Raw genomic sequence first — 23,545 nt, 5'->3', positions numbered from 1 at the left:
GCCTGTAGAAAATATAGGGTACTGAAGTTTGTTGCCATTTCACAAGGGCACGCAAATTTAAGGTTTACTGAAAGTTTGCAGTAATATCATGCAACATAAAAAACTGAAACTACTATTTCATTCTCTAGGATCTCTGCTTTCAGAAAATATATATTGTTTAGGGGTTTTGTGTAATCTTCAGGCCTAAAATGACTTCTTAAACTTGTGCAAAAAACACAAAAATGGCTCTAGCAGAGAAAGGGATAAAGGATAAGCCTGACACTCCCCTTTCCTGACGAGCACCTAGTTGGTGGTCATTGCACTGAAAGGTCTCTTCCTCCTTGCTAGTCCCCTGTGCGGTGCTGAAGAAAGTCAGGGAGGGGAGGAGGAGATAAGCAGCGCAATGTTAAAAATATTAAACGCTTAAGCCTCCTTTGAGTTTAAAAGCCCCAGACATTCCTGAAAGCAGATTTAAAAAAGGTTTTGGTTCAAATGTATTTTTTTTTATCTGGACAAGTAGATTGTCATGAGGGACAAATAGATTGGGACCTAGCAGTTTTTTAAAAAATTTCCACACCCCTGTGCAGCACCGGACCAATGCTGCATCCACCTAGGTGAGTATTTGTGTTTGGTTTTTTAAATCCGAAGGACTCCCAACTAATCATGGTGTAAAACATGGATATAATATGTCGCCAGCAAACTGACAAGCTTGCGCAATTCTGAAACATTGTGTTTATACGTGATCATGCAAGAAAGAAGAGTTTTGACCAGCTTGAAAAAAAGCTTTTAGGCCTGTTGATGACATGACCTTGTCTAGCAAGGTCACACACTGAGTTGCATACCTCCATTCCCTCCCCTACCTTCTGGCCAGTGAGGCCACCCAAAGCATTTAGCTGACAATAAAGAGGGATGACCGGAGGTCTGAGAGCACACAAGCTCTGATTACCACTTACGTAACAGAAGACCACAGGTTTTGTTGCTCCCAGGGTACTGGAAATATCTGAAGATACAAGCACATAACTCAGAAGTCCTATTCTACGAATCAGGAGCCAATTTCACACCTTAGAAGAGCCCACAAATTCAGGGTAAAAAAGGGGGTTTAATGCCAGAGCACATTTTTTGTACGCTAAATCAGCAATAAACAACCACTGCACAAGGCCAATGTGTTGTTGCGCCAGTCACACTAAATCAAATTAAAATTAATATGCATCAGTTTCAATTAATGCCCAGTAGTGTGCACCATAATATTCAAGCACTTGAGCTATTCTATAATGTATAATATTCACCACTACCACAGTGGTATAAATACTAGGGATGCACCACTATATTGGTCGATAACAGCAAGCTGTGTCCCACTGACTTCAATAAAAAATTGCGTCCCAATGACTTCAATGCAAAAATGCCCCCTAATGACTTCAATGCAAAAATGTCCCCAAATGACTTTAATGCAAACTCGCGTCCCTTAGTAGGGGTGTGCAATTCCTATTGCCCGATGCCCAGGACATGTAGTTCCGGGCGCCGGGCAGTTCGTTTTTTTTTTTGCCTTCAGCCCTGCTGTGGGCAAGCAGCAGGGCTCACCTGTCAGGTGGAAGCATGTGGGCGGCAGCGCTGCAGGATGTGGTGTAGGGGAGGAAGGAGAGAGGACACATCCGCTCCCCTCCTTCTCCTGACCCGGAAGTGATGTGACGTCACCTCTGGGTCCCCATTTGACACATTCCCAGTCATTGAGGCTAGGTAAGAATGTAATGCGGTGCAATGTGCACCGCATTACATTCAGTGGAGCACAGGGGAGACATCCCTCAAAAAAGAGAACCTGTCACCAAAAAAAAAGCGAAACATTTTTTTTTAAAATGAAAGTTTCACCAAGCATATAACCCCCCCCCCAAATTTTTCAAGGCTCCCCCACCACCACATATGTACACATGCACAAACATAAAAGCACACACTATGGCGCCTACCCATGAAAACGTTGATTGAGATACACGTTACATATCACCGCGCACACCAGAATGAGAGCAATAATTCTAGCACCAGACCCCCTCTGTAACACCATACTGATGACCTATACGGGGCTTTAAAAGCACCATCTATAGAAAATATAGGATACGAAGGTACGTTGCCATCTCACAAGCGCACGCAAATTTAAGGTTTGAATGCTGGATATCTATTTACTCAATGCAACCTCATCTTTTATATTTTACAAAAAATTGGATAACTTATTGCTTTTTGTGCCCTACAATTAACTTAAGTGTATTCTTTACTGAAATTTTGGTTTCCTAGACCTTTGCGATAATATAGTGTGACATAAAAAATTGGAACTACCGCTATTTTATTCTCTAGGATCTCTGATTTCAGAAAATATATAATGTTTGGGGTTTTGTGTCATCTTCAGGCCTTAGATAATGTTTTAAACATGTGCAAAAATCACAAAAACAGCTCTGGCAGCGAAATGGATAAAGGATAAGCCAGACAATCCTCTTTCCTGAGGAGCAACCAATCAGAGCTCATTACATTGCATAGTCACTCCCCTCCCTGCTAGTCCCTGGGTGCGGTACTGGAGACAAGCAGGGAGGGGAGGAGGAGACATACAGCGCAATGTTAAAAAAGTTAAACGTTTAACTCGCCATAAAGCCCCTTTTGTATTTAAAAGGCCCAGACATTACTTAAAGCAGATTTAAATACGGTTTTGGTTAAAATGTAGGTTTTTTTTTATCTGGACAAGTAGATTGTCATGAGGGACAAGTAGATTGACTCACAGATTTAGTCCCTGGACAAGTCGTTTTTTCAAAAATTTTCACACCCCTGCATAGACTGCAGCGCAAAATCGCGTTCCATAGATTTTAATGCAAAATGCGCCTCATTGACTTCAAAGCAAAAACACCCCCTAGTGACTTCAATGCAAAAACGTCAGCCACATTAATTAAAGTAAACAAAAGCATTTTTTTAAATGTCTATTTCAGTTTTCAGCCAAGGGCATCCTGAATTTTCGGTTTCGGCACTGGAACCATTTCAGTGCACCTCTAATAAATAGTGTAGTGAGGAGGTGCAAACACTTCTTGCAGGAAGGAAAGAAACGGAGGATTTTTATGGATGGACAGCACAGCACTATTATGCAACAAATCAATGAATTGCTGTGAAACATTTTTTTGGCACATAAATTGTGAACTACGTATGTGTTCTGTCCCACTTTCATGTCATTTTTTTGGGTTCTATTGAACTATTGAACTATCATTGTTTTGAAGTATGCTGCCATCTAGTGGCATTTTTGGGACACTACAAACTGTTTTTGGTTTCTTCTGTCCTCCCCTCCTTTTTAGTGCTGTTTAAATAGTAAACCAGAAGCAATGACTTGACATCACTTCCAATTTACTTGGAAATACACGGCGCCATTTTTAAAAATAGCGTTTTTCCAACACATATGGGGTATCACTGTGAACGTCAGATCATGGGCAGTAATTCTAGCACTAGACTTCCTCTGTAAATCTAAAGGGGTAACCTGTAAAGGCAGTTACGTTACCTATGGAAAGTAAAATGCACGTCGTTTGTCGCCTCTGCACAGGATTATGCAAGTTTAAATCGTGACATGTTTGGTATCTATATACTTGGTGTAACATCATCCTTTATATTTTACAAAATAAACATAGAAAAATAAATCGCAAAACTCACCAATTTATTCTATAGGACCTGTACACTTTCACCCCTTCCTGTCCAGGCCAATTTTCAGCTTTCAGCGCTATCACACTTTGAATGACAATTGCGCGGTCATGCAACACTGTACCCATATGAATTTTTTAGCATTTTGTTAGACAGATAAAGCATTATTTTGGTGGTATTTATTCACCACTGGGATTTTTATTTTTTGCTATATAACTGAAAAAGTCCAAAAATTTTGAAAAAAAGTGTTTTTCTTATAAAATTTTGCAAATAAATAATATTTCATCATAAATCTTGGCCAAAATGTATTCAGTTAACTTTTTAGTAACAAAAGATAACCCAAATTAGTTTATAACCAAAAATTATAATTTTTTTTAAAACAATTTTTACATTTTTGGTTTTTTTTTTTACATACGGTCACCCTAGCAGTACAGTGTCACTGAGAAATGTACTACTTGTGGGGGGTGATGAAGATTTATTTTTTTACAATGATTGCTTTTACACCCATAAAGGCTGTGAAAGCAATCATTTCTCCTCTCTGGCTGAATTCTTGCAGCCATTGAGAAATACTGTGTGAGCTGTGATTGGTCACAGCTTGTCACATGGTACAAGGCTGTTGTGAATAGCCTTGTACCATGTGACCTCTGATCATTCACAGATTTCACACGTAGTAAGCAATGATGTCAGAAGTGACATCTTGCTTACTACTCTGCATGTGATCACTGATTGGCCAATCAGTGATTACATGATCGGGACCTCGCACAGAGGTCCTGTATGACGATCGGTGTTCCACTGTGTCCGGAGGACACAGCGGGCACCGGATTGCGGTGCTGCGCGCTCCCAGGGAGCGCACACAAGCAGGGGGCGGGAAGGCCGTTTATAAACGGCCACCCGCCCCTGCACTGCCACCATCCAGCCCTTTATATACAACGGCTGGACGGGAAGTGGTTAATAGAGCCAAACAAAGTTGACCTGGTCTTTGTTTGGCTCTGTGACAAGCTAGTAGGAGTACCGGCTGGTTGATTGGGACTCCCAATGGGTCGGGAGATCCCGTTAAAGCTGCAGAAGGTGGTGAGGAAGGGGGAATGTCCCCTCCCGCTGCTTGTAATAGCAATTGAGCACTAGTTAGCCGCTCTGATTGCTATTACAAGAAAGCCGACTGAAGGAAAGAGGAGGGTTTAGCTAGGACTGAATTACACTGCATGTGGATGGTGCCAAGGCAGCAGGTGACCATACTGTCCTAACAGACTGGGTCTAAGGAGCATTGTCAATGCATAATGCAGCAGAAGAGTGTGAATGTTAGTCTGTGCACCAATGTATCCCCCCCCCACACACACGTTCATTACAATTAATAACTATATATATCACTATCTGCTGGACACCGCAGTGTTTATATTTTGTAAAATGCCAGCCAAAGTGTGAATCTCAAAGTGTCGTATGGAGTGATCTCTGCATAAAGAATACTTCATGACAAGGGGGCCCGGGGTCATGTGACTGCATTCTCCTCTTCCTGGCACTTTTCTTACACTATTCATGAAAATTAAAGTCCAACTTAAAACTTTTATTGAATTGAATAAGGTGGCCGTGGATTAGAACCCCTGCCAGCTTTTATTGCTGTCTGTGACCCCATTAGGGAGATTCACCCTCTCCATTTGTCCTGTTTACAAAAAAGTGAAAGTAAAAGAAAATACCAAATTTTGGGTTGTCTTTAGAACAGTAATAGAGGGGAAATCTTCCAATGGGGACACTAGTTCTGGTGACACCAGTGATTCCCTCACTTTGGAGGGATTTCCTCTCACTTCCTGTTTTAGATATGGGAGTGAAGTGAAGGAAATCTCCCCCGTGGAACACAGAAAAAAAACTGACGGGACACTTCAAATATGAAAAAAAAAGGTTTCGCCTTTAGTAACACTTTAAAGTGTGTTTTTCTTAGTGACAATAAAGCTTGTGATTTTGTATGCGGCACCAACACGCACAGACGTGAACCTAGCGGTACAGGGGGCAGATTTGGTGACTGTGACCTAGAAGAAATGTACAGTTGGGGACTCATGTCCTCCTCCACCTCTCCTGAGCTCAGAGGCTCAGCCATGACTGAGGGGTCTGTTCTGACACAAGTCAGTAATGGCAGTCTTTATATATATATGGACAGCTATGGAGGTGAAGGCTCGAGCACAGTGAGCGCGCACTGTGAGGGAAGCTCGTCCCCGCTAGTGCTCAGCAGAACATATACCGGGAAGAGCAGGCTCCCTTCCTATCCCCTCATCCCTGCTTACAGTACCAACCTGATCTCGAGTCTCCCCTCACACCGCGACACCCCGGTCAAGCAGACATCGCGATATGACAATGCAAACGCCACGAAGGCGACAATGTCGTCACGACATGCGCGATAGGGGACACCTGCTGTGTACGTGTGGGAAGAGGCCGGTTCTATGAGAAGCGATAGACATGAAAAGGGATTTGTCTGACCTGGCAGGGCGAAGGCTCGGCACAGCAGCTGTTGTAGTATGACTTTCAGTGCGATATAATAATTCCTGAGGACGGGGAGCAGAGAGCTGAGGAGACACATGGCGGCCATGTCATAGGAGGGAGGACGAGGGTGGCGGGAACTCCCACAGACAGTCCGCCCTGTCCTGACTATTGCGATGGAGTCTCCTCTCTTTCCTCACAGATGGTGGTTCGCTGTTCTCTGTCAGGACTCTTCTTCCCTCCATAAAGGGGGAGTGACAAGTCTCAATTCCTTTTTCTACTGTAGTTTACACTCAATTTGAAGAGGTGGTAAAACTTTTGTGATGTAAGCAGTAGTAAACGCTGCTTTTTATTAAAGCTTCCCTCTAGGCACAATATCTTCTAAATGTGTATGGTTTAGGAGATATTCTAGTGAGCAGCAGCCAATGACGTCACTGGTGCGTGCGCTCTGAAGGAAGCTGTGTGCCTAGGCCAACACTCCCACACGTCATCGTGGCTCAGCCATTCACGCAGCCTGTGAACCCAGAACAAAGACAAGGTGAAGATGGAAGCCTCTGCAGTGGTGATGGCTTGGTTTCAAGGTCAGTCATAATGTGCTAATATGTGCTGCATACTAGCACCATATGATATTGCCTCACAGGAGAAACCTTTTTTTTTTTTTTAACGATTAGCCGCCCGGCCAATGGCCGTTTGGAGGCCGGCAAAATCCTTCAGCGTTTCAGGTGGACGCCATATGGCATCCTCCTGGGCATGCGCAGTTTGCGCGCCTGCAGCGGCGCGATCCGTCACCGGCCGTGTACCTCGGACACAGCCGATGACAGATCTCAGTACCGGCCCCGTTGCTGATACCATGTGACAGGTCACATGACAGTTGTATACAATGGATGGCTTCATTCATGCCATCCATTGTATACTAGTGTCTAGCTGTGAATGGTCACAGTGATCACATGCACAAGCTGGGCCAATCACAGTCCAGCTGTGTCATTATTATTATACAGTATATAGCGCCAAAGGATATGCTCAGCGCTGTACAATAGCAAGCGGGACAGAACATGAGACAAGACAGTAACAATACAATACACGAGGGGTTCGAGGGCCCTGCTCTTTCGAGCTTACAATCTAGGAGATGTGATTAGCTGTGGCCAAATCACAGCTAAGCACGAAAAAAAAAAAAACCCTGAATGAATCAATGTCATTCAGGTAAATGCTTGCTTATAGCAAAGTAATTCTTTGCTATAAGCAAATAGTGTAAAAAAAAAAAAATACTGATCGCTTCCCCAAAGTAGTACAATGTTACTATGGTAACATTGTACTACTTTGGTCAGTGAAATATGAAAAAAAAATCTTAAAAAAAAAGTAATTAAAAAAAAAAAAAATTATATATATTTTTTTTTCATACTGTCACAAGTCAGTGTCCCTGATCACCACTATGCCAGTTATATGATGACGCTGTACTGCACTGGTGACAGTATGTAAAAAAAAAAATTGTGAAAATAATTTTTTCATTTTCCGAAAAATTATGACAAAAAAATTACAACTTCAAAAAACTCGCAATGCCTCTTATGAAGTATGTCGGACTGTCTACTTTACAAAAAGTGGTCATTTGGGGGATATCTGTACTATTCTGACATTCTTGGACCTCAAGAAATTAGATTGGCTGTCAGTACTTCAGGATTGATCAATATTCAGATATATCCCATATTGAACTCTATAACTTTCCTACAAACTAAAAAATACATCCTAATTTGGGTTATTTTCACCAAAGACATGTAGCAGAATACATTTTGGCCTAAATTTATGAAGAACAATTATTTATTTGCAAACTTTTATAACAGAAACAAAGACAAACATGTTTTTTTTTTTAAATGTTTGGTCTTTTTTTGTTAATTTAGCAAAAAATAAAAACCCCAGTGGTGATTAAATACCACCAAAAGAAAGCTCTAGTTGTGTGAAGAAAATGATAAAATTTTAGTTTGGGTACAATGTTGTATGACCGCGCAATTGTCATTCAAAATGTGAGAGCGCTGAAACCTGAAAAATGGCCTGGGCAGGAAGGGGGTAAAAGTGCCCGGTATTGAAATGGTTAATTTACTACCGTTTTAGGTCATGGTGTTACCACCCCTCAACCGCTATCCCCTTTAGGCCCTGTTCACAATTGGGCAATAAGGAATCATGGTAAAAAGCGCATTTGGGTACCATTCATCGTTAATGGGAACCCAAATGCAGTGCGATTTTTTTGCCATGGCACAACACACATGCACATAGTGCAGCCCAGCGATGTGTGCAATCGTGAAAATCACAATCATGAGCTAGAAAGCAAGTTACCACTACATAAAGTGTGAATGGGGCCTAAGTTGCAATGTCAGCAGCTAGGGGTGTACACCTGCCTCTGCCGCAATGATTTACTTAGGGGACGTTGACAGGAATCGTACCCCCTGTCACTTTTGGTGGGTGCAGCACCCGCTGAATATGTATAGGGTTGCTCTCCGAGGATGTGCAACCGCTAGAGCTGATTCATGCTAGCTTTGCTCTCTGAAGAGTGATCTGCATTTGAATCTCTTCAAAGAGCATTTGACAGGCAGTAAGTTGGCATTGTATCGTCTTCTCACTGCCTACCTACCTTAAATCCTGCAGTATTCAGCAACTGTATGCATTGGTTGCAGGGTGCTTGCAGAGCAGCCCTATGTACTTGAGTGGATCACGTTTGGTGGACGTTACACCCACTGAAAGCTACGAGATATAATTCCTGCTGCAAAGCATCACACACAGCAGTTGAGGAACATTAAAATCACAGCTCAACGGCAAGGTTTTACCACTCACCCAGCTGCTAGTTTGAACGAGCCCTAAGGGGTTAAAGCAGGAGGTTGTACCGGAGAGTGCAAAATCTAGTGCAGCTGCGCATGGTAGCCAATCAGCTTCTAGTTTCAGCTTATACAATTAGCTTTGACAAAAATCCTGGAAGCTGATTGGTTTCTATGCAGAGCTTCAACAGATTTTGAGCGCTCCAGTTTTAGTAAATCAACTTCCATGTCTCCTCACTGCCTGTCAGTTGCTGCCTGAAGAGCAGTCTGATTACGGATTGCTCCTCAGAATGTGAACAAGCCTTTACAGTGTCTTGTCCTCCAGGGGACAAAGTGCTAGGAAGGCCAGCTACCTAGTCTGTCTGGGTGCCTATCCCCACCCACGGCTATTTGACAACACAGCTAGCAAGGAGATTCGCTTTTGCGAATTGGAGAGGAGTTATGGTACTGCATTGAGTGGGCAGTACTGCCCAAGGAGCACAACAGGGAAGATACATTGTTGCAATGTCATGCAGCAAACCATCATGGCCATGGTGCTGTCTTTGCAGCTTAAAGTGGTTGTAAAGGCTTAATGTTTTTTTACCTTCATGCATTCTAATGGGAAATTTAAAGAAGTCTAATTTATTTTTATTACAGTCCCCCAGGAACAATGTATATGTAATTCTGTCCCCGAGGAACAATGTATATGTAATGCTTTGTCCCATTTTGCCACATGCTGTGGAAGGTTAGATCCATGGTTGTTCAAGGCGTCCCCTCCCCTCGTTTTTATTCCTTTTGCCAGATTTTGTCTCAGCAAAGTGCTTGGAGCCAAAGGTAAGCACTGGCTATCAATGCAGCTGTATCCTTTCTAGCTGTGTTGTTGGACAGCCAAATGGGTGAGGGGAACCCATGTCTGACCTTGTATGTAGCTTTCCACAGCACTTTGTCCCCCGGGGGGACAGAACACTAACAAAAAAAAAAATAAGTCCTCTTTAACCACATCAGGAACGCCCACCCGCAATGTACTGTGTATGGACGGCTCATACAGGCACAGCCACGTACCTGTACATCGCTTTCTTTCTGGTCTGCACGTGTGGACTCTGTAATGCCAATGATTTTGCCCGAGATCCTGTTGATTGCCTGCAGCCAATGACAGATTGCCCCATGCCTTTATAAATACAGGCACTTGATCTAGCTGGCTCTTCTCTTTAATTTTAGAGGTTTAAACAGTCCTTGACAACCAGTTCTTTTCCCGTTGGTCGCTCTAGGTACCTGTAAATTTATTGCCCGAAATGTACAAAGAAAGGTACACTAGTGAAGAGTCCTACAGGATTCTGAGTATGAAAGATAACAGTGAAGGGGAAGCCTCACTGTCAGAATTGGACTCAGAATACAAACCTGTAGAAAGCAGTGGAACCTTGACAGGAAGCTCAGCCGATGGAGAAGAGGTCCCTGTTAAGATCAGACCCCAGGTAGCTGAAGTGCTAGAAACACATGATTCTTCTCATATGCAGCACAGTGCCAGTACTAGTGCTGCACTATCTTTTGGTGGACTGGCAAACACTAGAGGCCTAGTCCATTCTGGCCTTTTATGTACTAGCACTGAAGGATCTCTTGGTGACATAGCAAGTCTCTGAAGTGCAGTCCAAGCCAAAGAACTTGCTAGCACTAGTAGCATCCCGCAGCCACCGAAATCGAGCACAGGCCCTTAAATCTCATAGAGTCCTTCCAGAGGTGTTTGCAAATCCTGATTGGCAGCCCCTATAGTCAGCAGCACCTGTTATCCCCCCCCATTCACAGCCCAACCTGGAATCCAGGTGGAAACATATTTAGCAACTCCCCTTGATTTTGTTCTTTGCTGTTTTTCATGGAAGATCTGTGTCGATTGTGGACCAAATCAATATTTATGCACAACAATGCATCGATTGAAAAGACAGTGAAGTTGAGCCTCCTTAATGGCCAGACTACATGGGGAGCAGTAGCAAGATAATATGGGACTTGGTGTTGCCCGTTTTCCAGAAGGGGTACCATTTGTACGTGTACAACTTCAATACAAGAGTGACTTTTTTTTTAGACGCTCAATCTTGGAATTGGCAGCTGTTGCATAGTGCAACCTAACTGCTGGGCCTCCCCCCCATCGACTTAACACTCTGCTTAGAAAGGGGGAAAAATGCTGCTTGCGAAATGGTGAATTACTCGCAGTGAAGTCAAGGGACAAATGGGATATTTTTGTCCTGTCTTCCATTCGCGCAGATGTGACAGTCCAAATTTGCACGGCATCTGGAGTCGTTGAAAAGCCTCTCTGTGTCAATGAATATAATCTTAATATGGGAGCTGTAGACTTCAACAACCAAATGATTAAGCTGTATTTAGTTTCCCCGCAGAGATAGACAATGGTGCAAAAAGGTGTCTGTTTCAATTGGCTATATGTAATGCTTTTGGAATTTTCAAAGCAACTGGAAGAAGTGGATCCTTCCTAAAATGTCAGGAAGCAATCATCAGAGCTCTTTTGTATCCAGAAGGTGCTGTGGCCCAAATCCAAATGCAGTTAGCTGGCTGCTTGAGAGGCGTTTTCTAGATGTCCCCTCTGGTTCACCAACCCAAAGGTCACCCCAAAGAAGATGTGTCTGTAGTAGACACGGAATAAGTTGAGATGCCTGTTTTCTCTGTCCCTCCTGCCCTGACCAACCTGGTTTCTGCATCAAGGGCTGTTCCATCGTTACCACACTGTAGTGGAGTATTAGTCTAGGGTATTGCATGGCACAGTCTAGGGCACACAATTCACACAAGTGTCTCAAAAAATGTTTGGACACTGTCCATTGCATTTTGGGAGACCCTAACATACATGGCTGGAAAGTTTATGGCTCTGATAAGTTACCAACAAAAGTTTTAAAAAGTTGCTGTTTTATTGAGTTAATGTTATGTTGTTACTGTTTGTTATCGTTATCCGCTTCCCCGCCTCCCTATAGCAGATATACTGCTACAGAGTGGCAGGGGTGTGCAAAATCACATATATATACGTAATTTTGCTTTTCCAGGTAGGGGGCTCACACAATCCGCGCACGCCCTACCCACACCGCCATCCATGGCTGTCAATCACCGGGTTTCCTGCACAGCACAGCCATCCAGAGCAGTGTTCTTACAGTGAAGCACCAACACACCACCCCCCAATAAAACACTCCCAGCACACAGTTAACCCTTTGATCGCCCTTCCTGCTTTGTGCCATTAGTACAGTGTCAGTGCTTTTTTTTTTAGCACTGATCACTCCCAGTGTGCCTAAGCTGACAGGGAGGAGAACTGTTAGTAAACAAAACAGTTCTCCTCCCCATCGGAGATCCTCAGTAATCACCCGGCGCCAGCGAGTAATCACCGGCCAGGACCTGGTGATTGACAGCCATGGCTTTGAATGGCGGTGCGGGAGGGCTCGCATGCACCCCCTACCCGGAAATGCAAAATCACATATATATTCATGATTTTACTCACCCGTGCCGCCCTGTAGCAGTATTTCACAGCACTGTATAATTGCATTATATTTCACTTGCTAATGAATATGTATTTAAATGAATATGAATCTAAAAAAATACAATCCAGTAATGTAAAATAACTTTTATTGAAAGTAACACACAAACATTGGACAGAAAATAAAATGAAATATATATAACATTTAAAAACCTAGAGGCGTTCAATATGGGGCATTTTTTCATTGAAAATGGGACATAATTTTGCATTGAATTCCATGGAACGTGATTTTGCATTGAAGTCAATAAGGGGCGTTTTTACATTGAAGTCAATGGGATGCAATTTTGCATTGAAATCAATGGGACACAATTTTGCATTAAAGGTAATTATCATTATCGGCACCTTTTTTCTTTTTTTGTCGGCAAATGCTGATAGGCCTATTTTCAGCCCATAATTTACGCTGCTGATATATCGATGCATCACTGCTTAGAACCCCCAAGAGGCCAGACACCATGGAGAATAAAATGGTGGTTCTTGTAATTTGTTTTATGTTTCACAATATTTGCTCATCATTTATCAATAGCAAATTTTTGGGAAAAAATATAGTTAAATGCATTTTAGTGAACACAAACACAATATAGTACCCATTGTTTTGGAAAAATATAAAAGATGATGTGCCAAGTATATAGATATGAAACATGACAAAATTTAAAATTTTACACACCCATGAAGTGGTGACAAACTACGGTACCTTAAAATCTGCAAAGGCAAAACTTTAAAGCCTTTATAGGTTACCAGTTTAGAGTTAAACATGAATCGTGGTGCTAGAATTATTACTCCCACACTGACTTTGCATTGACAGCTCACGTGTTGTACAATCACTGTTTCCTTTTGCACGCAGGACCTACACCTCCATTTGCGTGAGGATTTGGGGTGCTTAACATTTTTTTTGTTTTATTTATTTTTCTTTAAATTTTTTTACAGGATATTTATTTGCATTCAACTTTATTGCTGTCACAAGGGATGAACAAATTCACTTGTGATAGCTTGGGCAGTGACAGGTGCTCTTTATTGAGAGATCAGGTCTGCCCTCCTAGGCAGCCAATCAAACAAAGATTGGTTTGATTGGCTGCCTCCAAGTAAACACAGGACCAAAATCATAAGTGATGAAATCCTGGTCGCTTCTGCCTTCATTTGTCACAAAGGAGGAGGAGAAACGGATGTTCCTTCATTTCGGGTTGTGCAGCCAACTCGACAGCTTACAGGAGCAGGCTGTGGCAGGCGGGAAGACCCATTTTGAGTACTGTAAAAGTGATTGGGTGGCTGTATAGCTGCTTGGATCACTTTTACCTGAAAGACGATTGTGGGCTGAAATATTTGATACAAACATCATGGAGTTCATGCAACTGCAGCCATGAACCTGATATATACACTTCTTATCCAGGATGTTTATATTTACATATGCTGGACTGGAAGTGGCTGAAGTAGAATTAAAAGCAAAACTTTTTTTTAATTTTGCCTAGAGTAAGGGAGGGTTTTAACCCTTGTAATTTTTTTGTCCTGGTGCCATCTGGGCAGATTTCCATGCATTTCCTGTCCCATAGCCAAAACAGGAAGTGAGAGAAAATCACTCCAAAGTAAAGAAATTGCAGAGTGTCACCAGAATTATTGTCCGCTTTGGAAGATTTCCCTTCTATTCCTGTTCTGATGTCAGCCCAAAATTTGGGATATTCTTTTACTTTCACTTTCAATGATAACGGTAAACAGGACAAATAGAGAGGGTGAATCTCCCTAATAGGGGCACAAACAATAAAACCCCTACAAGAGTTCTAATCCCTCTCCACTCTATCCAAAACTACAAAAAAAAAGTTTTGCCTTTAGTTATAATTTAAAGATGGCATCGGCTTCAGCTGGATGGAGGTAAAACTTTAGATTACGAAAAAACAAAGTAGGCATAATAAAATATCTATTTAGAGTCCTTACTGGTTGTATGTTGTACTTTATGAATGGGGTTGGATGTTTTATCTAGCATTTTACTGCAGGACTGATTTCCGTTTTTACATTGAACACTGTTAGAAATTAATTCGAGAAAAATGTTCCATACTGCTACTTCAAATTTTCTCATCTCTACAGTTGAAGACGAACATCGCTTTGACCCCACTAACCAATAGAAAATCAAATGAACATTCTCAAAATTGAAAGTTTCAAATGAAATTCTACTAGTGCATGGCTAGCTTAAGGCTTTGTAACTGTTTAGCTTAGATTGTCTCCTTATTTGCAATGAACAAGTTAACAAGCCACATCTCAAAAGGTTAGGCTGCTCGAAACACCAGCTCTACTTGACATATTCGCAAGGTGCTAATGCTGCCATCCTAATTGAAAAAAGTATGTAAGTAATTAGTCTTCCAACTCCAGTTTGCAAAATGTAACAGAAGTCTTAGGAAGGTGACCTTGGAGTAGCAGAGAACAGCAATGTTGAAAAATTGCCGCCTGTAATGCCCAGCAATATGTACAGTACAGCTGTGTTACAAGTTCTCATTTAATTCTCTTCTCTGCTAGGAGAAAAATAAATATTGCTATAGTAAGGTCAGGAGGGTTGCCAAAGTGGAGCACTGGAGAGCTTTCAGCTGAGTACAACATTTTGAAATAAACATCTGTTTCTTCACTAGAAAACAAATTGTTATATGTAAATACAGCATCATTTTCATTACATTTATATACAAATTGTCTAGTGTTTGAAAACATTTTGTATTGTTATGAGACAGTATAGTCATAGGGCCCCGTTCACGTTGGCGATCCGATCAGATCTGCCTGTCAGTTTTTCAGGCGAACTTGATTGGATGGTCTATGTATCCCTATGGACCGTTGGGTGTAAATGGACACCTGCCTCCAATCAGATCTGGTCTGTCAAAAAAAAATGGAAGGGGATTCGTCTCCGACTCAAGACAGATCAGATCGGAGGGTAATCCGATCTGGTCCATAGGCACTTAAGGACCGGGCTTTTTTTTTTGTTCACGTAAAAATTACTTAGAACCCCCAAACATATATATATATATATTTTTTTTTTTTTCTAAATCAGAGGCCCTAGAGAATAAATTGGTGGGCTTCGAAATTAATGACTCATGGTATTTATGCAGCAGTTTTTCCAAACACAATTTTTTTTTTAAGAAATATGCTTTTTTGAATTTCAGTGAAAAAAAACAATGCATAACCCATTTTTTGTAAAATCTAAAAGATGATGTTGCACTGAGTAAATAGATACCAAACATGTCACACTTTAAAATTGTCCTAGATTGTAAGCTCGTAAGAGTAGGGCCCTCTTACCCCTCGTACGTTGTTTGTTGTTGTTGTACTGTGCCATGTATTGTCCCCCCTATTGTACAGCGCTGAGCAAACCCTTTGGCGCTATATAAACTCGTAGTAATAATAATAATAATAATAACATGCCCGTGCAATGGCAACAAAGTAAATTTAATATCCATAGGTGATATTTTAAAAGCCTTTACCGGTTACCACTTTAGATTTACAGAGGAGGTCTAGTACTAGAATTACTGCCCATGATCTGACCTTTGCGGTGATACCTCGCATGTGTGGGTCAATTGCTGTTTGTATGCATGCATGCGGGATGGACACGTGGCTTTGCCCGAAAGCATGAGGGGGCACTTTAACAAATATCTTTTTGATCACTTTTATTGCTGTCACAAAGAATGTAAACAACCCTTATGACAGCAATAGCCCTGTGACAGGTACTCTTTATGGAGGTATCTGAGGTCAATAAGACCCTACATCCCTCCTCTGCCCTTAAAAGCATTCAATCACGCCAAGATCGTTGTGATTGAATGTTTTTCTTTTTTAAAATGGTGCCAATTGTTTCCAAGTAATCTGGAAGTGGTGTTAGGTCATTGCTTTCAGTTTACTATTTAATGGAGTCAAACAAAGCCCATCTAGTGGGACGGGAGATACTGTGAAAGTGGGGGGGTTGTCCCCTCTCACTGCTTGTAATAGCGATTGAGCGGCTAGTCAGCTACTGCGAAGGCATTAGAAGAAAGCTGACTGCTGCAAATAACGGTACTGGGATGATGGCTGCAGCTACAGGCATCATCCTAGTACAACCACTTAAAGACTAGTGATGTACTAGGTACATGACCAGTTGGCAAGTGGATAGAGCAGAGCAGGTTGTGTTCATGTCTGCTTTGCATAAACTGAGCAGACACAGACCTGTCATCTGCCTACTCTGCTCTTATCAGCAGGGGATCAGCAGACAGATTCCCTGCTGAGCAAAATGGAGTCCACCCATGTGAAAGGGACCTATGAGTTATGTTGAGGAGCCAGTGGCACTGCCAAGACAATTAAGCTGTGCTGCTTTTCGGCACGTGATACCACCTGCCACCATGCCCCATAGAGATGAATGGGGATGCAGCATTTCAGTGTGAAATCCCTCTTCAAATTGTTTTTTTTTTTGGGGGGGGTGACATTTCAACCTCTGATCACCTGCTAGCCATAGGCCAGTGGCTGCCGACAACACGAGCCACCTTGAATTAAGAGACAGCCACTATGCCCATGTGGAAGAATCCTAAGGGTCATCATACACATTAAAATCTGACCATACAATCTTTGCACAATCAACTATATAATATGAGGACCTACATAATCTATCCAATCACTTTGTATGCATTCAGTCAGGCCCTTGCACTACATTGTTGTTATATAGAAATGGGATTGTATAATTAGATTATAATGTAATTGGTGAATTTAAGCCAATCAATAAACCCTCAACTCAGTCCATAATGCACTCCATTTGCGATCTGCAGCGGGTATCAGTATAAAGTTAACGACACCCCAAATGCAGGTTATAAATGCAGTGCGTTTACCCGCACCTGCCTGCACCAGATCACATGATACCTTTCTACCATGTGATCCAGTTGCAGTGCGTTTTAAATAGTAGTGTATGCGCTACTTTTGGTGTGGTGCAGTGTGATGTTAGCCCATTCAAAATGAATAGCCTAAAATTGCACGGAACTGTATATCAATTGCACAGGGATGTAATTCATGCGTGGACATGGTGTGTACCGGCCCTAAAACTATTACAAAATAAATAGTTTAACAGAATATGGTCTACATAGCATCCTAATCATGCATCAGAAAATAAAATACCTTTGCTTTGACTTCTTTCCATATTACTGCAGTACTTGCAGTGTGTCAGAGGACAATCAAAAAGCAGTACGTGAAACATTTCAGTTTTCCACATTTTAGCAGTTTTTATATTATTGTTTGTTTGGGGTTTTTTTTTAGTATCAATAAATGTGTGGAATTTTGAGAGAGGGGAACAAAATGGGCATAAAATGTCAAAACAATAATGAAAAAGTGCAGAAAAACAAGCGAGTATAAACAAATCTCAAGTATGCTATCCTGGGGAACACTCTGCAGTTTCCAGCATATAATAATATAAAAAAACAGAAATGAGAAAATGTTTTTTTTTTAAATATTTTTCTGTTTATATAATAGAAAATAAAAGAAACAGTGGTGATTAAATGTCACCAAAAGAAAGCTCTGATTGTGTGAAAAGATAAACATTTAATTTGGATACAGTGTTGCATGATCGCACAGCTGCCAGCTAAAGTAGTGCAGTGCTGAATAGCAAAAGATGGCCTGGTCATGAGGAAGGTAAAACCTGGAGAGGTCAAGTGGTTAACCCTTTTACTGATACCATCTTAAAGTGTTACCAAACCCAGGACCCTGCATTCACTATATCTGGTCTACAACAGTACACAGAACATGGAAATGCAATTATTTTAGTAAATATAAACTGCCTAATACCTTTTCTCATCAGCAGTTAGAGCAGTCTTGTGATTTCTATCCGTGTCCAGCAGAGCACATGTTAAAGCTTGTAGGATGAGTTTTCTCTAGGAGGATGCAGAACCCCTGACCTCTGTCTGGGCAGTGCTGATTGGCCCTGTGCTGCTCACATGCACTATCCCAAGAAATAAAAATCCTCTCTAGCAATAGACACCAAACTAAGTGTGTGCAGTGTCTTCACACAATATGTCTTATCAGGAGATAAGAGGGGGACACTAGAAGAAGGGGAGGATCAGAGAAGTCAGAATCAAACAGCATTTTTACACAATGCAGTGGACTAACCCCTTAGGTTCCACAGTGAGTATAGCAAGCATGCTTCACTGCATATACAGACTGATTTTTACTGTTATGGGTTTAGTAACACTATAAGTAGTAGTATGTAAATGAATGATAGTCCCATTTTTTGTTTTTTCCATGCTAGTCCTAGTCTCATCAAAAATGAATAGGTTACTAAAGCTAAGAATGTTACTAAAGTTAAGAAAATTCTTGTAATACAAAATACAACGTCCAGCGATTATGTAATGTATTGTATTGTAATGTATTCTTTCGTTTTCGAGCATGAGCGGTCTTGGGCACTCTGTTTTTTATGGAATAATACTGTATTGATTAAACGAAAATCGTTCTCTCTATTATCTTATGAGAAAAAATGTTGTGCTTGACCCTTCAGATATATTTGCATGAACTGTCCTGTTCGGCTCTCGAAAACTGTGTAGATTATTGGACATTCTTTCCGAAAATGATATTTTTCATCTGATTTTCTCATTGTGTGTACTAGGCTTTAGGCAGCATATTAACCTGTAATGCCTCAGCCCATCTCTGGGTAAAATCCCTTTCACTCTATTTTTCTTCCCTCTTTCACCCCTCCAGAATTTGATGAGATAGTTCTGTACTTCCCCATGTCCCTTGTGGGTACAGTTTACAGGAGATCAGTAATCCAGCACTACAGATGTGCCTGTGCCAATATCCTCGCTGTTCCCCTTGTGCTGATTGAAGGAATCAGCCTTTCAGCATTACCATACCGCCATTTTGTCCCTTAGCCTAAAAGTAGCCATCTTGTGCTAAGAATTAGTAAAGGCCATCTTGTTTAAATGATAGCTTAAGTTAAGAATTATTTCATATTTGTTAAAACATTGTATATTCTCTGTCTTTAACTTAAAAACTAACTTCCTCTTTCTATTGTATGTTATCTTTTTTCAAGAAACTCTAAAGTTCCTCTTTTGTCTCATATTCTTAAGAAACCTAAAGAACTTCCTCTTTCTCTTAGACTCCAAGTTCTCTTTTTTCTTATCAGATTAAACTGAAAAGTTAGTGGTTAAGCAGCATCCTGAGTATATGTTAAAAATAAATATTTCTTTTTCTTAAGAACTTGGAATTTACATAAGTATTTAAGAGTTCAAATATGACGTATATCAAAAATGATTGGCCATGACTGACGCATGTAAAACTTGATTGGTTTATACATATCTGATATTTGATTGGCTTCTATATTTTATGCATTGTTTGAAGTTTCTTATATAAGCTGAAACACGGAAGAATAAATTCAGTTCATTCTGAGATACCACCTTGTGTCTGCGTTTCCTGTGTGTCTCAGAGTGGGCTCCAGGCCTGAGGACAGTCACTGATCAAGCCTGGGACTGATGGGGGTCAGTGTCTTGAGAGGGATGAGAGTCTAATTCCTTTCACTGATGTCATCGCTTTAGTCTGGATTCTGATAGAATAGACTGCTGAACATAGGGTTTTGTAGGATCTGCATAAGCCAGCACTGGAGTTTCCATAAGGTTGTTCTTGAGGTGATGGAAAGCTCTCTCAGATTGAGAAGTCCATCTCTCTTGAATGGATTCTTGCTACTTTCGAGCCCCTTGCCTCACTTGACCCACCTTGCAGTTCTCACCTTTGACTCTCCCTTTGTCACTCTGTAGTAACTTACTGAGTGGGCAGGCAATATTTGAGAAATTAACCACAAATCTCCGACAATAGGAGCATAACCCTAGGAAAGACCTCAGTTTTAGTGACTGTCTTTGGTCTGGCCATGTGGTAACCACCTTCAACTTCTTAGGGTCAGTGGCAATCCCTTCTGCTGAAAAAAATGCCCAAGGTAGGTGACAGACGTTTGATAGAACTATCTTCATGGATCCTCTGAAGAACCTTCTCAAGTCTTGCTTCATGTTCTTCCAAAGTTTTCCTGAAAATGATGGTGCCGTTCAAGTACACATCAGCCATTGGAATGTGGCAGTAGCCTCTGATAGTCCCTGAGCATTCCGATTGAACTCAAAGAACCCTAATGGGCAAATGAACATGATCTTTTCTTGATTTTCTGTATGCATGGGGATCCGATAGTACCCACTTTTCAGATCTAGGACACTGAACCATTTTGCCCCTGACAGACATTGAAGGGTATCTTCGATTCGAGGAGTGGTGTACTGATCAGGAATGGTTTTTCTGTTCAGAGTTCTGTAGTCAATACACAACCGCAGGGTCCCATTTTTCTTCCTCAGTACAACTATAGGAGAAGCGAAAGGGCTCCTGGACTCGTGTGACGCCCGACTTTTTCAGCTGAAGTTGCTCTCTGAAGTCTTCTAGGTCACCCAAAGGTATTTACCTTGCTCTCTCCCTAAACAGCCTGTCTTCCTGAAGTCAGATCCTATGATGATCACTTTTAGCACATCCCACATCAAAGCCATTCTTGGAAAACATATTTTTCCATCTTATCCAATGATCCTTGACTCTTTTCTCCCCCTTAGGAGATAATGGGGTGTGCTAGGAAGAAGACTCCTCTTCCGAGTTTCCTCTGGATTCTATTCACCAAATCAATAGGTGTTACCAGTGTAACCAAACTCACTTGTCCAATCAACATTTGTGGCTTTAACTAACTGACATCTTCCCTCTATTCCAGGACAAAGCTCTTGTGGGCACTATTTCAGGGACCAGCTCCACTCCCATCTCTCCTTGTTGCGAATCAGTCTCCAAGATGACAAAGGGTCCTGGCCGATCTCAAACCAACTTGACTGTGGTCTTCATACAGACTAATTCAAGCTGCAGCACTCTTTCCCTGGCTCCTAGCCTCCACAGTCTTCTTACTCCTTCCAATGGGGCTCTCTGCTCCTTAACCACCCACCCTTTGAGTGTGAAGTCTTCATTCTCAGCTAAAGGAATATGCAACCTTCTCACTAGGTCAGTATTGGTTCCAATTAATAGTGAGTTTTGTCTTGTCCCTGGTGGTCTGAAACATACAATTACTATCAAATCAGCACAATGTTAATCCTCAAAATCCATATAAGACATTCAATCTTCTTATGCTCTCACCAGATTCGTCTGATAATCAAACATTGATAAATAAATCCTGTTCTCCTCCACTCTTCTGCTTGTGCACCCAAATAAAGAAAACAAATATAGTGTAGTATGTCCTCAGTCTCTCAAAATATAATATGCTCCTCTTCACCAATCCTTCACCATTATTAATATATACTCTTACCCTCTTCCACAAGTTTCATACATAACATCGATATAAGTGTCTTCTCCACTGATCTCACATGTATCTGTGACCATCAACCTTTGATATCAAACCACAACTAGTGCTCAACCATTCTCCTTCAGGTCATGCACCTTACCCTCTATACCTTGAATATGTGCCTCTTATCAATTTCTGTGCCTCAGTAGAACTCTCCACTCTGACTTCTTAGAACTTGTGCTCCCAACATGTGTATTAAAAACAAATATCCACAGTGCTGCAGTACATTAAAAACACTCCTTTATTTAAGAGTATATGCTTACATGAATTCCAATAATGAAATGCTTCTCTAAAATGGCTGCCGCGATACTTCCGGTTTGCGTCTGATGTCACTTCCTCCTGACGAGTTTCGTCACATTGATTTCCTCATAGGCCGTGAAGGTTCAAACCTATGCAAAAGGTCTGGAAATTTCTCCAGCTGGCGTAACACAGCATATAAAGCATCAATATCATCCATTGCTACACAATCCTGCTTTACCATCCTCAAACTACCAATCACTTTAGCTGCGGGCCCTCTAAGACTGTTGCCTACTTCGGGAACACTTTATTCTTCCACAGCCTGAGTTGCCTGATCCATCCAGGTTTCAAACTCTTCCTCTCTTGCTGGGGTCGGAATCCATCCTTAGAAAAAGTGAAGCTTCTGATATCTTTGACTGACAGATGCAGAGCTATTCTTTACTAAGATCACAACTAGTTTGCTCATGTTAGTGTAAAATGAGGCAGGGGTAACGTAATCGAGATTGAGTCAGCATCCACTGACACCAAACTTTCTGCTCTTGCTCGTGGGTGATTCCCCTAACTATTCAACTGTGAGCAGCAATGGCATCACCCGGGCCTCAACCCCTTCTGCCAAACTTATGCTGTCCCTCTGGAAACAAGCAGATATAACTTCCTTCCACTCTAGTAATAAGCTAATGCAGTCCATAGCAATTTCTGTTGTCATGTCAGTGAGATAGCCCCCTGGTATGGCATCAGATTCTTTACCAACAGCTGACGGGCTGCCCTCCCAGTCCATTAAAAACCTGGTATCTCAACCACCGTATACAGTTCCAGATGGCTGTCTTGCTCTTGGCCCCACTCAACTGTGGCAGTCAAGTCCATAATTTCTTCACCCTCTGGCTCATGACTCCACTTGCTAGGGCTAACTGTGGGAGACAATCTAGACGAGCTCCCAAATGTAGCACTACCCCCGTAGAGGGCCACGTAATAATGCTTGTCCACAATGGTTGCCCAGACCTTGCAATCCTCCTGACACCCTGGGTTCAGACATATTTAAACAGTATAGGATAATAATGCAAGAGATTGCAACTTGAGTCCTGTGTAAAGTTCCTGATATGGTGGTGTGCGTTGTCTTCTGTTAGCAATGGTGGGGCCCATAAGTAGTAGTGAGTACTGGTATTTCAATGAAGTTAAACAGACAGGCTGTGGCACTGCTCAAAGCAAAGACTGAGGTGTAAAGGTGTTTACATGTAGTATCTCTAGAGTGGTGATGGAAAGAGGTTGGGCATCCACCCCCTCACCAATCCTATTGTTCTTACACAGGCTCCTGGCTATTTACAGGGAGGTGCAGAGCTGCCACCCTGTCTGCAGCATTCAGAGATGTCTGTGTGAAGACTGGATAATGACAGTCTGGATGCAGAGGAGCTGATGTGATCCTAGTGTGGTGATCATTGTCACTGGTGTGCTGAACTGCTGTGCAGAGTCCCACAGCAGTAGGCCAGCAATCTCTCTGGACGTCCCTGGAAGAAAACAGCAATCCCCCGTGTTCAGTTCTGAATCCATGCAATGAGAGAGAGCCATTCCCTTGCTGTAGAATATATCTGCTCTCCCAGCATCCTTCTG

The 23,545-nt window shown here is 41.8% G+C and overlaps 2 protein-coding genes across 6 annotated transcripts in view; both read right to left on the bottom strand.

Moving 5' to 3' along the window:
• The window catches only part of ZBED1 (zinc finger BED-type containing 1), a 30,253-nt gene extending 24,023 nt beyond the window's left edge, over positions 1 to 6,230 (bottom strand). Inside the window, exon 1 of one of the 3 annotated variants that reach the window (XM_089683837.1) lies at positions 6,100 to 6,230. The gene's annotated coding sequence lies outside the window, so the exon portion shown is untranslated. Of the gene's footprint in view, positions 1 to 5,915; positions 5,988 to 6,099 lie in introns of those variants that run through there. The other 2 variants (XM_089683839.1, XM_089683836.1) reach the window with 2 other exon arrangements.
• DHRSX (dehydrogenase/reductase X-linked) overlaps positions 1 to 23,545 on the bottom strand; it is a 615,232-nt gene that overhangs the window by 444,165 nt on the left and 147,522 nt on the right. Inside the window, exon 1 of one of the 3 annotated variants that reach the window (XM_089683840.1) lies at positions 6,100 to 6,234. The exons of 1 other annotated variant lie outside the window; for it this stretch is intronic. In XM_089683840.1, coding sequence (XP_089539966.1) covers positions 6,100 to 6,208 — 109 coding nt within the window. In that variant the 5' untranslated portion in view covers positions 6,209 to 6,234. Of the gene's footprint in view, positions 1 to 5,915; positions 6,006 to 6,099; positions 6,235 to 23,545 lie in introns of those variants that run through there. One more of the 3 variants, XM_089683842.1, reaches the window with a different exon arrangement.

Source organism: Staurois parvus, unplaced genomic scaffold (assembly GCF_062004578.1).
Source record: "Staurois parvus isolate SC_StPar_1 unplaced genomic scaffold, SC_StPar_1.0 ptg000324l, whole genome shotgun sequence".
In the NCBI taxonomy this organism is placed as follows: Eukaryota; Metazoa; Chordata; class Amphibia; order Anura; family Ranidae; genus Staurois; species Staurois parvus.
This window is presented reverse-complemented; position numbering and strand designations above follow the sequence as displayed.